This window comes from Xyrauchen texanus, chromosome 31, assembly GCF_025860055.1.
Source record: "Xyrauchen texanus isolate HMW12.3.18 chromosome 31, RBS_HiC_50CHRs, whole genome shotgun sequence".
Taxonomy (NCBI): Eukaryota; Metazoa; Chordata; class Actinopteri; order Cypriniformes; family Catostomidae; genus Xyrauchen; species Xyrauchen texanus.
The window spans coordinates 37,100,606-37,116,925 of NC_068306.1; the positions used below are offsets into that span (position 1 = coordinate 37,100,606).

The 16,320-nt window shown below is 37.8% G+C and overlaps 1 protein-coding gene across 1 annotated transcript in view; it reads left to right on the forward strand.

The window, feature by feature from the left end:
- LOC127625040 (gamma-aminobutyric acid receptor subunit gamma-2-like) overlaps nt 1–16,320 on the forward strand; it is a 165,044-nt gene that overhangs the window by 65,880 nt on the left and 82,844 nt on the right. Inside the window, 3 exon segments of the mRNA XM_052100093.1 lie at nt 2,670–2,870; nt 2,872–2,891; nt 3,713–3,795. Coding sequence (XP_051956053.1) covers nt 2,670–2,870; nt 2,872–2,891; nt 3,713–3,795 — 304 coding nt within the window.

Genomic DNA, 16,320 nt, shown 5'->3' on the forward strand with positions numbered 1-16,320 from the left:
CGAAAGCGAACCTCAGGAACTTCCTGTGTTGTGGCTGAATTTATATATGAAAATATGCGTCCATGAGATCGATCGTGACCAACCAATCGTGATGTTGGGTTTGAGACACGACCATCTTGACAGTTAGCATCTTGAACTTGAACGCCATGATTGAGCGATTCAAGCCTCGAAGGTCTAAAATTGGACACAACCCCCCACCCTTCATGGGAACCAGGAAGTATCTGCTGTAGTAACCTGACTCTTTCTCTGGAAGGAGAACATGTTCTGGCCCCTTTGACCAAGAGATTTTGCAGTTCTTTCCATAGTAGTTTCAAGGTAGTGGAGACCACGCCATTGAAACTGCAGCCTTTTTCTACTGTTCTTAGAACCTACATAGAAACACCTGGCTGTAGCTTCCGCGCTGCCAGGTTCTCTGAGATGTTTATCAATTTTGACACTTCATGTTGAGGGGATGTTGAGTATTCCACATCCTGGACTAAGGCAGGAAGCAACAGAACACACAACATTTTGCTGGAAACCTCTAACTCCCTCAACACCAGAGGCTGCGGGAATGTAGAGGTTTCGTGGGGGTATCGGGAAGGTACAGGTGAATGCTTCACGTGCCCTTACCCGAGGTGGGCTACCCCCACAAGGCTGGGCGCAAGACCGTAGGGGTTTTTTCTTCTTAGAAATGACTGCCCTGAGGTCTTGCTTTTGGGGGCTGCTGAGGGCGACGAGCCAGCCCCCAGTCTCTACGAGGGGGTGCACGACTCGCCGCGCTTTGTTTTTGAGCCTCCCTTCTAGAAGGACCGGGGCGGGGCTGGGTGGCTGACGGCCACTCCCCCTGAGTGCGGCGAGGAAGGAATGGCCCGAAGGCTTCCTCGTGACTCTTTGCCTGCTGGAACCTGGTGATAACTACATTCATAGGCATCGAGAAGTTAAACTTTGTCCTTGTCTCTGATGCCTGACAGGTTTAGCCATAAGTGTCTCTCCATGCTGACTAAAGCAGACATAGACCGGCCAATGGCGTGAGCCATCTGTTTGGTCGCGCGGAGAGACAGATCCGTGCCCCCACAGATCAGCCTGGTATGCCCGTAACACTGCCCTAGTGTGCAGGGCAGCACCAGCCTGACCTGCTGCCTGATAAGCCTTCCCCACAAGCGTGGAGGTGGTCCTGTATGGCTTTGTGGGGAGAGTGGGTCTCTTTAGTGATGATGTCGAGCCAGGTGAGAGATAACCCGCAAGTTTCTCTTCTACTGGCGGCATCACTGAATACCCCTGTGCCTCGGCATCCACGATAGTCGAATATGTCGACGTCGAGGGCACGAAGACACGGGAAGTATAAGGTTTTCTCCATGAATGAGAGAGCTTGTCATGGAGGTCATCAAAGAAAGTAAGGGACTGGTATAGCATTCCCTTCCCTTTTTTTTTGGCCACCAGACAGAAATCTGTCTTCTAGTTTGGAACATTTGGGGGTCTCTTGCTCGCATGGCCAGTCTAACTGTAGCCTTGCCACAGCCCGATTAACCACCTCGAGTAATTCCTCAGCCACTTTATTATTGTGCGTAGAATGTTCAGAGGTTCAGCGTCCCCCTCGTGAACTGAAGAGGCGCCGAAGCACGCTTCAGGCTTACGAGAAGGATCAGCTGGATCTGGGGAAAGCGCGAGCGATAGGGACAGACCCGTCTCTCTTTCCTCAGCCAGATCTATGCGAGAGCCCCACGATGAAAGAGTGGGCGCTGGCTCTTGGAAGTAAGCGAGACGAGTGCAAAGCATTTTGACTGTAAACAGATTGCAATGCTCGCACCCGCCCCAACGCAAGAGCAGCAAACACACAAAACAAAACTGGTGTATGTCTGTTTCAGCCATAGAGCGTAAACATGGGAACACACACTGCTTGCTTTGTTTATGAGTCATTCTTTTTCTTCTTCTTCTTTTTTTTAAAGAAAAGAGAAAGGTTTCTGCACACTGCCTAACAATACTAACTCCTAACAGAGGAAAGTAGAAAGTTCTGACAGTCAAGAAACACATCACACACAGAATGATCTGAAGACAAAAGATCTGACGATGCACCTGTGATGCATCTATTTTTAGCCCTGCTACAGGTGCATCCAAAGATGTCACCAGCAGAGGCTATAAATTCTGGTCAATTTCATTGACGTGTTGCACACATATTCACAGCTGGTCACACCTAAAGTTGTTCCCAAAGCGCTAAATCAGCACAGCATCTAAGTGTAGCTTTTTGACAGCTTTTTGTGCATCAGTGTCTGTATTGGGTCCAAAACTTTAATGTAGAAAACTTGTCCAAGATGTATGATCCATGGTATTGATCACAGAATGAAACACTAATTACATACCCTTATTATTAAAACTTAATGGCATAAAAGGTAATAATCAGCCATATGCATTCACATATGGCTTTATTTGAATGTTTTAGTGTGAATATCTTGTTGTGAATTACCAGTGTTCGTCATTTCATGATGACATTTTTTTAACCCGTTCATTGAAATTAACCGTCTGAAAGAACCAGTTTGCGGAAATTAATTTAGACTTCCCATCACTATTTAATAATGGTATGCCCTTTCAAAAGCATTGATTTGGCCTTGAAAACATGTTCTGGGTGGAACTGCTTTTTCATCAATTACACAAAGGTCTGAAATACTTTTTAATTGCTCTTTTAAATTTTCCAGGAGTACACCATTGACATCTTCTTCGCTCAGACATGGTATGACAGACGGTTGAAGTTCAACAGCTCTATGAAGGTGCTTCGTCTCAATAGCAACATGGTCGGCAAAATCTGGATCCCTGACACATTTTTCCGCAACTCAAAGAAGGCAGATGCACATTGGATCACCACACCCAATCGGATGCTTCGAATATGGAATGATGGTGCGTATACTGTACACTTTGAGGTAGATTTACTCTTAAGTTCGTTCCTCTCTTATAGTATCCAGAGCATTCCCAGAGGGACATTTCATTCCTTATTGTTGAAAGACTTAATAGAGTTCTCAATTATATCTCATTTAGGTTTCAACTTTGTCGGAGGTGTTTGTCCTACAATTAGAGAGAAATCAAAATAGTCACAAATAAGACAGTAGTTGATTTTTGAGATAACTGAGCTGTAACATGAATGTAGATAACATAGCTCAGAATATTTGGGCTCAGAAGAATTTGATGAAAAATATTTGAGTGCATCTTTAAATCTCTAATTTTGATTGAAAACTATGGTGTCTTGACTAATCTGAGCATAAGACTATATTGATTATATTTTAAAGAAACGTTTGAGAAGCAGGAGACTCAAGCAGAAGTCTCTATTTGTTCTGTAGTCTACATAATTCCATTGCTATTTAGTAAAAATAATTGCAATATTAAAGAGATCTCATTTGTGATTTTTCACGGGTAGCGTTTGTAGTAAAAATTGGTTGTATCTCGAGTGTCAACTAATCATTGTTTGATATTCATTCTGGCTCATTTAATTGATTCATTATGCAACACTGGTCTGATTGTTAGCTTAACCTGTTCAAAACCATTACATAAGACGTGAGATTCATCCAATTATATCAATTATGAAGCACACCTGCCATTAAAAGCATTTGATGCAAACCCTAAAAGACATGTTTTGCCATTCATTTAATTATTGTGCTATATACTTCAGCGTATTCGAGGTCTGCTAATGAATTGGATCCTGGCTTACATCAGACATGTAATTTGGGGAATATTTTTTTTTCTGTAGGTTGACCATCGATGCAGAGTGCCAGCTTAAATTGAATAACTTCCCAATGGATGAACATTCATGTCCCCTGGAGTTCTCAAGCTGTAAGTTTGGCCATATGCTCACTCTTCAAACCCGCCAATATTTACTTATTTTTAGCTAGGGACGTGCAAGTCTATGCAAGTAAAAGTTTTTCTATAAAGAAAACTTATAATAACTAAAGGTTATAAAGTAATGGCTAAGCATTAGTTTATAGTTAATTGATCATTAAGAAATATTGTTCTACATATACATTAATAGGTTACATAAATAATATGTTGTTTGTTTATTTTCACTGTAACAAACTATTTATTTATTTTTTACATTTGAAGATGGTTATTTCAAGGCCAACTTTTCAGAGTAATTGATCATTAATAGATAGATAATTAGGCATATATAGTTTTCACTTTAGATAATGTAAAATACTTAGTTAGCATTTAGTCAGTGCTTTACTATGACCATTTTTAAGCAATAATTGCTTTAGAGTTAAGTGTTTCTAAGACAGTTTTAAACAAATTAATAGATCATTAATATATATGTCCAATTCACTACAAATGATATGATTTCTTTATCAATTATGGGTTCATGTCTTCTTAATGTTCTCATAAACCCTTCTTTACCATTGGTTTGCATCAACTGAATACATTACATTAATTAGATATGGTTAAAAAAGCATTATCAAACTGCTTATAATAAATTGTTTGCTACAGCTAATGTAGCTACATGAAATGCATAATATTTGTATATATCCTGTTCATGTTCATGTTGGTTGTCTATTGAGAACTGATGATATATTTTGTATATATTGATTATATAATTGCTGTTATTATCAGAATAATAATAATTCTCATATCTATGTATTTAAGGATATTATTATTACATGAATAATATAAAACAAAGAATATTTTAAAGATCAAGCACAAAAAAATGATACAAATTGTTTGAAAAAGTTTTGATTTGCTGAATGGCTCCACAAAATGGCGGGTGTGGCTCTCGTGGAGAGTGCGAGAATGTGTATGGGCCAGAGAATGTGGCCGTGAATGTGGGCAGAGAGACTGATAAATGCAGACCTACCATCCTGTATGCATTTTGTGTAGCAAGTATGCATTTTGACATCAAAGTACGCTGGTACGATCTGTCACTCTAAACTACGCAAAAAGCTGGTGACTCATTTATGTTCAATTGTGCATGTGCAGTACTCAAGTCTAACAGCAAGAGGCAGCAGCATCTAACCTGCTGAAATGCAAAAGAAGAAGAAGAAGAGTTTGACCAATCATAGCGCTGGGTTCATCCTGCCAAGCGGGGATGGTTGCCAAATGCATAATGTCAATAATTTCTAGAGATTGCAACTCTATAGCGACAAAAAATTGGTTTTATCCCTCTCGTTCTTCCTCTGTCTGGCTGGTTCCTCAAGTGAGGATGGTGCTTTTAACTCCTTTGCAAAGGTACAGGCTGGGGTGGATGTGAAAAGTTGAAATTGTGAACTGAGTTAAGTTAATGCAGACCTACCAAACTTGGAAAATATTTAACGTTAATAACTTTAGCCTAACGTTACGTCATATGCAAGCTAGCTTGCTTGTTCACCAGGCATTTGAGCTGGCAATGTAACATTAAGTAATATGGTCCGTGTGTCACAGATTGTTAATACCTGATTTTCCATAGTACCGTATTCATAATTATTATTGGAGCCAAACCCGTCACCATAATGAGAGGAGCAGATCATGTCATGATAAAAAAACGAGTGCATGTGCTGCATAAATAATGTTACCTACAAAGTTACCGGGAGGTGCGTGTTTTTTATATATTTTTTTTTATTTGGTATCAAAATCACACAATAGTCATATACAAAATGACAATAACAATAATTGCAAGAAAATCAGTAAAATAACAATAATATTTATATATATAATATATTACAAATAAATAAAATAAACAACAAAATAACACAAAAATTAAGAACTATATACATGGGGGTATTAAAATCAAAATCATATCTCTAATTACAAAATAAATACAAAAATCCTTAAAAAGGATAATATTTCAAGGCTTTACAACAATCTATAGTCTTTATCGCTTTGGTGTTCCTTACACCCTCCAATGCTTTAAGAGACTGACAAAGCTCAAACTTAAATTGTAACTTTTTAACCAACGACATTACCGGGAGGTGTGTGTGTGCCTTGCAGTTAAAATAATTATGATGTCAGATGAGGACACTGACAGGGAGAGATAAAGCAACAGACCTAAAAAGAAACGAAAGTTCCTCAGAAGTTCCTCACAAAGAACCAGGAGCAATGGCCGTGCCTCCGCCCCTCAAAACTGCCAAATCAAGCATTTTGCACATTGTGCAATTACGATTTTGACATCCAAGGAGCTTCAGGTAATAATGTGGCTAAACCTCAAGTTACAAAGTCCTACAGTCCTAAAAAAAAAATATATAATAGGCTACATATTTTTCCATTAGGCCTGTTCCAACATATGTGTGACTATATAAGCTGATTCGATTATTTAATTATTAAATAAAATGGAAATCCTGAACAGATACTTGGGTTTTATTCATAATGTGTTTACAGTGTTTTTTGGTTGTTGTTTTTTTTGCCGATTTATATGTTCAATAACTTGATGATATGGTGGTAAGTAGGGAAATGACCGTGTGCAAAGCGAAGTGGTGCAAAAGCAGGTGAACTTAGTGTTACACTTTTGTGGTACTCAAAATATTTTCTCATGGTTGGCAGGTCTGTAAATGGTACCTGCCCGTTTAACACGTGGTTATCGTTGGTAGACGCTGGTACGATAACTTAGGGACAAAGCTGAGCTCTATCAACAAATTATCAGTTTACCAAATGTGTGTGCAGCTATGTTTGTGAGGGGTTGTGTGTGTATGCTATTAGTACAAGAGAAAGAGAACCGGGTGACGGCACCGAAGCTGGTTTAGTGATTGTGGGAGCAATGGCAACTGTTAGTTTTATCACTCAGAGATGCGGTGAACGGATCGTAATCCATACGCCATGGTCGTTGGATCTTTAATGGATAAACTTAGTGTGCCGAAACAGCCCAACGTGGTTGGACAACAACACAGCAAATTTCATTCGGGGTAACATTAAGTTACAGTAATACCTTGAATATTATTAGCACCAATGAGCAAACTCGGTGGACCGTAAACTGGACAAGCAATAACCTTGATACACAAGAATAACACACTATAATAATCTATCTCTGCCCAGACTTAAACCTCTTACTTGAGTTGTGTGAGGACACAGGTAGAATGTGTGTTTGTCCGTCATTTGACTCCATCTCGGTTCCTCGAATCTCCGGTGATGACCGGAGGCTGTTTCCTCGCTCTGTCGGTGGGTGGTGCAGCGGCTGATTCTCGGCGGGTTGGCAGATAAATCAGCGAAGTCGACTCGATTGAAGAAGGAAGCAGGCAAAAGGGTGAGACCCGGATTGCTCAGCTGTCTCCTTCGGATCCTTTTGCGTGCTCGGTGGAACACAGAATCTCGGCTCGTCCAGCGAGATGGAGATTGTATGGCCAAATTTCAGGTACGTATGTTATTTCCTTGTCGCTGGAAGAAAGGCTTGGAGGAATATCTGGGGTTTTATACTCTCGATGACATCCTGGTTGAGGGATGCGTTTTGTTGTGCATTTCATCCAATAGGATTTGAGAGTTTGATCCTTCAGCTTTTCACACCTTGGTGTAAAGTGAGCAAGGCTTGATGAGATATGTAGTCTGCTTGGACTCCCTTTGTTTGATTTTGGCAGTACTTGTGTTATCAGGCTTTGAGAATTCCTAAAGGCTTCGGTGAGGCTTTATGATTGTGTGTTGGCCTGCCTTTGTCTCCTATCTGAGCACATGAGACCCAACAGTATTGTTTTTCCTTCCAAACTGTTTTTACATATATTTAATGAAAATAAGATATCATTTAATTTAGGGATGTCCCGATACCATTTTTTGGAGAATGCGTGCGAGTAGCGATACTTCCTTTTTAGTACACACTGACACCAGTTTTGTTATATATATATATAATGTTACTGTTTACTGTTAAAAAAAACTGTATATAATCAGAAAAAAAAAGTTTAGATAAAATAATAACTGGAAAGAAATCCAAGAGAGATACATTTTTACTTGATTTCAGCTGTTATAACTCAAATAAGATTTAAAGGCTGTCTTAGAATTATTTAGCATATTTAAGGGGAAGATTATTTTTCATGACAAGAAGCATCTCTGTATGTTATTATGTATAGCCATGAAATCCATTTTATTTTTTAAACCAATTTTTTTTTTCACCAATTCCATATTAAACAGTTTAATTAAATGTTATCATTAAAGGGTGTTTAAACAAATTTATTCAATAAAACTTTAATTAAATGAAAATGATCAATCATTATTATTATAATTATCAATTATCAGTCATTTTCAACATACCATTGCATTATTTTATGATATGAAGTGTATTACAGATAATACAACAAAAATGCAACTGTCCAATAAAGTGCTGCACTACAAAGCATCACAAGTGCAAGGTATTGCTTAATATAATAATATTATTATCTTATTATTACAGTAAATAATACATAACTATAGAGTAGTGATATATTTCTGTAGTATTTTTGTCTCAGCAATACTGCTTCATGATCTCATGATTTACAGCTGAGGAAGCGCAGATAACTGATGACTCAGAGTGAATTTAAACTGCTAAATGCAGCAATTTAATTAAAAAACTGTATGTGCATATGCAGATTATATATTTATTTCATTAAATTCCAGCCTTTGCTGTTTAATAACGCCGCTGTGTTTTTGCTCTTTTAGAGGAAATTACTCTTTTAAATAAAATCACTCTTTTATGAAGAAAAAGAACTCGTAAGAGATCTTTATTATCTGCAACTGTCGATGCGCTCAGGGGCAGGAAGTGCACAGCCGTGCAACAGGAGAAAGCCGCTGTTGTGCGCCGTAGAATCCAACAGCATGCAGCAGAGGATAGCAGGAACTCGGTGTGTACATGCAGCAGTTGCAGACAGACCATCGGCTCCGAAGAAATTTTCTGAATGAACTCCCGTATTTGCGCCGCTTAAATACCTGTATGTCCGGGGGCGGGACATGCAAATACTGGTTGCCAACTCTCATTGGCCTTTTTTCATAGATCAGAGGTGAATATCGGCGCTCAAGAGAGACCCCTAGTGTCGCTTCTCTGACACAACGTGGAGCGACAGAAGGGGAACATATTCTAAATACTTTGGATTAATTCTTCAGCACTGGTAGATGTTTTCACTTGTTTAGACCATAAAAACTTTACTGTTATCAAGAATAAGATTTTTGCCTTAATATCAAAGGTCTTACTAGAAATTCATGTTAGATTTATGATCTAACATGAATTTTCTTTATAAAAAAATATGATCGTGTCTGGTAACATGTGCATGTAAAATGGCTAGAAAAAGCATTTTAGCTTAGTGTAAAGCTGACAATTTACACAAGGCTTATTTCTATGTATTGTGCTCCAAACTTACTTCAGACTTACTTCTCTGTCTGCTCGTATGAACACATCATAAGAAAGTGTTTCACTGAGGTTTAAATGAACTTTGGATCACATCATTTATATGTATAAATATTTTCCATCAGAAAGCACTAAATATTAAATGAAACAAATGACAATAAAATGCAAAGTAATCTGTTCAGTAATCTAAATACTTTTTGAATGTAACTATCCTAAATACCAATTATTTCAATTGTAACTGTAGCGGTGTTAGGATTACCTTGTCTTGTTTCACCATTGCCCTTGGTTTGTCATTTTTGTCACTCTTGTAGTTCCTTAGTTTTCACTTTTGTCACCCATGTAGCTCCATAGTCTTCTTGTTAGCCTTCGTGTTCTCTGTTCATTGTTTTCACCTGCCTCGTTAGTTTGCCATTGGTTTCTGTTTATCACCTTGTTATCTTGTTTAAGTTCTGTTTGTTCATTGGCTCCCGTGTTTCCATGTTCATGTATTTTAACCCTGTTGTTTTCACTTCTCGCTGTCAATCGTTATGCTCTGTATGTTCTGTTATGTTTTGAATCGTTGTTTTGGATGTATGTTGTCAAGCCTGTTTAGATTATTGTCATGCCTGGTATGTGTTCCCTGCCCGAGTTCTCAGTCTTGGTTCATCGTGTTTAAGTTTCCTGTTTTCCCCATTGTGGGTTTTTCCTTTGTGTTTATTTGTTTGTTTGTTTAAATAAAGTAGTCTGCATTTAGATCCATTCTCCGCACAATCCTTAGCAGCCTCCATCTTGTTACAAGCGGAATACAGTTACTTACATTTTGTATTTTAAATACATATTTCCATTACTCTCCAACCCTGTTCATTTGTCAGATGGTATCGTTTTTTGCTATCGGAGCCTTATTACGAGTACAGGCACGTGAGCCCAGTATCGGACCTGATACCGGTATTGTGACATCCCTAATTTAATTGCTTTTTGCTTTGTCAAATTGTTCAAAAGTATGATTTGTTAAGTTTTGATAATTTTTTAAAGTTCTCATTGATAAAAACAGTATTTAAGTGTATATATGGCCATGCCCCTGATGTAATCTGTCAGTTGATACAAAAATACAATAGTGATGGGGCAAAGACCATAGTGGGAATTGTAGAGTTCGGAACAATGCCTATTGTATTGTCCCTGTTAAATAAACAAATAAAATAACAAATAAAAAACAGAAGCCATTTATAGGAAGCTAATAAATGCATCTCACATCTATTTTTGCCATTCAAATCAAAGGACAGAAAATGAGGAAAATTACAATTTGGCCTAACTTGCAGAGACGTGTCTTTACATGATAACAAAAGTGAGCTGTGCCAAGAAGAAGCCACTGGCAAAAGTTCTTTCTGTCTTTTGACTTTGGAGAGTTTGGAGAGAAAAGGCTTTATTATGGTAAATAAGAAGCCACAGATGCATCATAGGACAGTCTCCTGGGAGAGCATCCCCAGTAGCTTCTGTGGAAATGAATGAAAATGAATGAACTGGCTTTCATAAAAACAGCTCTGAGGAAAATGTAATTGAACTGTACATGAGATTTGCAGATCTTTCCTGTGAATGCTTATCGGAGAGAAACCAGTAAGCCTTGTTTCTATGGCTACCCTCACACAGCCAGTGTTTATGATTGACAACTGCATTTACTAACAGGTGTGACTCTTGAATTCTTTTGTTTACGCAACAGCTTACAGAAGTGGCTCAAATACTGTCTGTATTGTAAGGTATATTACATATTTAATACATATAAAAAAGACAAATTAAATAAAATAATCAAAAGGGGTTTAAAACACTGGAATTTTAATTAAGCCTAATTTACTCAGAATATAAAATGGTAAAATCACATATTTTTGTTATACTAAACACCCATTAAACTTGCACAAGTTTGCAAGTTGTGCACAAGTCACAAGCTTAAACTTGTTACAAGTCTTTAGAAATATATTGATTTAAATATATGACAACACATTTGTTATACATAAAGAATACAGGTGGATGTGTAACTGTATATGAAATTTCAGATTTGATGGAATTGCAGGGTATTCCAAATGAAAACATATTTTCAAATGATGTAAACTCTTGATTTATAAAAGAATGTGACTATGCATGTTTGATATAATTCAAAAGGTCTACAATGGTCTCATTCCCACAGCAGTAGATTTAGTCATAACAAACATTTTAGGATTTAGATCAATTATGTTTCAGCGCTTGGAGTTTGTCTTCCTGGGCTCTTCAATGCAAATTATCAATAGAAGTCAGGAAGGTGTGATCTCATGGGATTCCTTTCAATGCCAATTTCCAATTTAATGGTCTACTGTTTCCATTTGATGCAAGTATCATTCTGGTGTGGCTATTTATATGGATAGTTCACCCAAAAATATTTAATTCTCTAATCATGTACTCACCCTCATGCCATGATCACAGATGTCTCTGACTTTCTCTTTTCAGCAGAACACAAAAACATTTTTAGAAAAATATTTCAGGTCTTAAGATCAGGTCCATACAATGCAAGTGGATGGTGATCAGACTTTGTACCTCTGAAAATCACATAAAGGAAGCGTAAAAGTAATCCATAAGTCTCCAGTGGTTAAATCCATATGTTCAGAAGCGATATAATAGGTGTGGGTATGAAACAGAACTATGTTTAATTGCTTTTTTACTTTAAATCTCTACTGTTTAAATTCAAGTAAATTCAAGACAAGCATAAAATGTCAGCCCAAGGAGAGTTTGTCTCAAAACATTTTTTTGGGGGGGGAAGTAGGCTACAACATGCCACAGCAGGACTGACAAGTGTGAAGTATAGTATAAAAAAAAATATATATATATATATATATATATATATATATATATATATTTTTTATTGGCGTCTTATCTTTTTTTTTATTTTATGGCCATTATTAACTGTGTTAATGTTACTATTCATTAAATGTATTTAATTAATACATGTATTAATTAATAAATGTTTTTAGTGTTCATTTTGTTATTAATATTATTGATTTGATAGTGACATAGTAAAACAATATGGCCTCATTAAGTAGGTGCAATGTGGCTAGCTACTTTTTGATAGTAACTTGTAGTGTATCTAACTACTTTTTCAAAAGAGTAGCTTGACTGTATCCAGAGACTATTTAAGTATTAGAGAAGGGCCACTTCTAATAATAAGAATAGGAGAAATTCGCCCAACCAAGGAGCTCTAAGTGCCTAAAGGTCAACGGATTTTGAAATGAAGTCCCACCTTACAGTTAAAAGAGCCAATCACCTTTTAGATACAGCCATCGCCTGTCAATCAGCTCGAGAACTTGCATACGAATTAGCTATACAAGCTGGGAAAATTGTGTTTTTAGCGTAATATGAGGTAAAGAAGAACAATTTATGAAACCAGTGTTGTTAGATTTTACTTCTGATTTGAAATATGTAATTTAAACATAAGTTTGGCAAGTAGTTTTTGAGATTCCTGTGTTTCCCCATTCAAGTAGATAGGAGCTGCTCTGTCATGACTTCTTGAGAGTGTTCCAAAGATGGCCAACAGTGGAATTACTTGCTATAAAGAGTTTGATGTAGCTTAACTGCTTTAAACTATAAGTAGCATATAGCTTGTCAAACTACAGTTTCAAAGTAGCTTCCCCAACACTTCACTTGCATTGTATGGACCTACAGAGCTGAGATATTCTTCATAATGAGAGAATTTTCATTTTTGGGTGAACTATCCCTCTATGGAAGGCTGGTAAAATTCTCAGGGAGAGTCTGTAGGCAGATCTCTTGCACAATTGCTGGGTCATCTCTCCTGCCAGGTATGATGTTTATATGTTGTAGGGTTATGTTTATTCAGATCATTTGTAAAATAGTTTTTTGATTGAATTTATATTTATTGATGCTATGATGTAAAGCTTTAATCCTACCTGGCAAATAAATTATTAATCCCCTGAACTCATTATTTCTAGTAAATTATGGGTAGTCTGGTGTTAGCCCAATCGTCTAACCAGGATAAGAACTGAGCCCTTTGAATAAGAGAAGCAGTAGGTGCATCATCTAGAACTGTCAATCACTGACTTATTGCTCACCTAAGCAAGTTGTACGTACACGACTAGGCAAAACTATCATTTGGTTATGAGAAAGCAGTAGATGGCCTGACTTAATGATATTAGTAAACCATGCAACCACTGATTTAAGAATGAACTGGCGACACTGTGCCTGTGAGATCTATACATTAATCCAGCCGATGTATACTGCCTTTCTGAATTATGAATACGATAATAGCGACTCTCTGAAATATGAAAAACCTCAAATTAAGATCAAATATAAAATGGTGATCAGAAATTGATTGGAACATTAGTCTAAATTCAAGGTCTATTATCATTGAAGCAAAACTGTTTTATTAATGGAGTCAAATTTAGTCTAAACTAACCCAATATTTTAAGACATTACAATCATGCAAGCGCTAGAAAAGTAAAACCTTCGCCTCTCCATTAGATTCCATCGATGGCCCAGTCGGGTGGCCCGCCTTTACAGTATGAACGAATAACTGAAGTCAAGCCTTTTGTTATTCTCGTGATAGCTTTGAATAACTTCTGCAAACATAGTGTGAGTACCAAAATTAAATATCAAAGGCGACAACGTCCGTAACAGCATGAAGTCTTAAGACCAAGGTATACTTAGTTTTATATTTCACGCCTGGTCGACCGCGTTGCGTTTGCGAGTATAATTTCTGACCACGAACAAATACAAATGCGTTTGATGCTTGCCCACTACAACATCTTTGTGGTACTCTTTTAGTACTGTCAGTATCAGGCACATGCATCAGAGGCACGCACAGCTGAGGACCATGTGCGCGAGTCTAGGCAGCATGCGGTCATGCCATGTGGTTGTGCTGATGATACAATTTGCGTCACACATACTGTGCGTGGAGCGATACGGACTCCTGAAGTATACTTTGAACATGCTTATCAAATGACATTGTGTAAGTTGTGATAAAGGCCAATCAAGGTGCTAGTCCCTCTGTCAAATCTTATTGAAAACCTTAAACTCTGGGGCTAGGCCAGGAGTGTGTAATACGTTGACGCTTAAAATGTAAAGGTTCTAAGATCCCTAAATAGTTATATGTGGTACCATTCGAAAGCATCTTTTTTTTTTTTTTTTTTTTTCTCCCTCGCTCCCCCTCCCTAGCCTTAGAGAGGCAGGGAAAAGCCTGCAGGCAGGCCAGAAGGGCAGCCAGGTGTATGACATGTGGGTGATTCCCCGACCTGAGACAAAGGAGAGAGGAGTGTGATGAGGAGGAGGGCGGGGCCGGGCTGTGACTACGTGCACCTGGCCCAACATTGGTCTAATTCATGGAGACGAATAAGTGCAGCGGAACGCAGCAGTTTGAGAGAGAGACGGCCACGCGCACCCTCCGTGTGTGTATTTGCATGTGTGTCTTTTTGTTGAAATTAAATATTATTTTGACTGTTCAGCTAGTTCTTGCCCTCTTCTTTCCAATACAAATGCCCAGAACAAAATATGCAGTCCACCAGAATTAGCATGATAAATAAATCCTTGGCCGAAATATGTTCTTGACTGTGATGAAATGTTATGCATAATTTTAAAGCTGAGGATCACATTCTAATAACACCTAGATTGTATAGTCCACTCAGAGGCCAAGATATTTGACTAAACAGTGACAAGGTGCGTGGGATCACAAAATAGACTGAAAGTCCATGGACGAGCACATGGCGAGTGCTCAGCTGTTTTAGAGCACCAACTGCATTCCAGATCTGTATATTGTGATAAAAGGTGATAGAGATATATTTTCCTAGTACTTGCAGCCATCCGGTGAAAAGAAGAAAAAAGTTTTGCAGGGACAAATAGAGCAAACAGAGCCTGAATCCCAGACTTTCAAAGACAGGTTTAAAAAGATATATGCAATATTATTATTACTTTTCTTTCTCAAATGTCAGGGAGTTTCTTCTTCAATCAAGTGCATTTGTTGGCAGTGATACAAAAATGGTGTATGCAGTTTATGAAAGCATTTCGCTTGAACCACACTAAAATGCACAGCAAAACAATTATAATAGAATGCAGGTGTCTCGAGAAGCAGTTTTAAAAATAGAAGTAATTTTTAATTTGACATGGTCAAGAAGCAGCACCATGGTAAATACAAATGCATTTACACAGAAAATTGAAAAACAGCGCAGACAAGCACAAAAACACATTAGCTGTGAACAGCCCCTAACTCATCAGATTGAGCGTATGTAAATGAGAGCGCCTGCATGAAACAAGTTACGTCAAAATAAAATACAAATATGATTTTAAATTAAAAGTTGCCTAAATCATAATAAAAATGTATTATATTAATAATAATTATTATAATAATAATAAAAATATTTTCAAACCTGACCCAAACCCAAAGTTGCATTTGATCTATCTACAATCCCGGATCCTTGGATACCTCATGTGGGGTAGCAGACCTCTACCGTACTTAAGTCCACTTCCAAAGGTAGTATGAGGTACAGTCCATGTGAACTCCAGTACAGTTGGCACTTGGTTAAGAAACCAATTCGTCCTAAAACACAAACGTAAACTGCTATTTTATTTGCGGTAAACAAACACAAGTGGTGTTCTGTGCATTTTAGTCATAAATCCAAAGAGACAAATAACACAATGAGTCCTCTTGAATCGTTTCCTAGCTACAGTGGCAAACTGCTGCCACTAGAATTCATGGTGCTACTCATGTTGATGACGTACGGCAGTTTGGACTCAAAATTTACAATGTGAGAGGGACCAGTGGAGGTAGAAGGAGGTGGTGGAATTGAACTCAGTTTCAGACTTCGCAATCAAACCAAGTTGTGAACTACTGTATGAATGAAGCCTTTGCGTCTGCTTTGGAAGATAAAGCCTGGAAGCCACACTTCCTACTTAACCCACATTAAATGGCAGCGATGGATAAATCAATAAACCCTTCAGAGGATGTGTAGCAGGGGTACTAGAGTGAATACGAATTTTTGCTGTCTCTCTGCCATGCCTCGTGGGCCTGATACAACAAAAGCACATTCATTTACAGGAAAGCCTACACAGGATTTAGTCACACATTTATTTTGTGTGCATAACAGTCAGAAGTTTACATG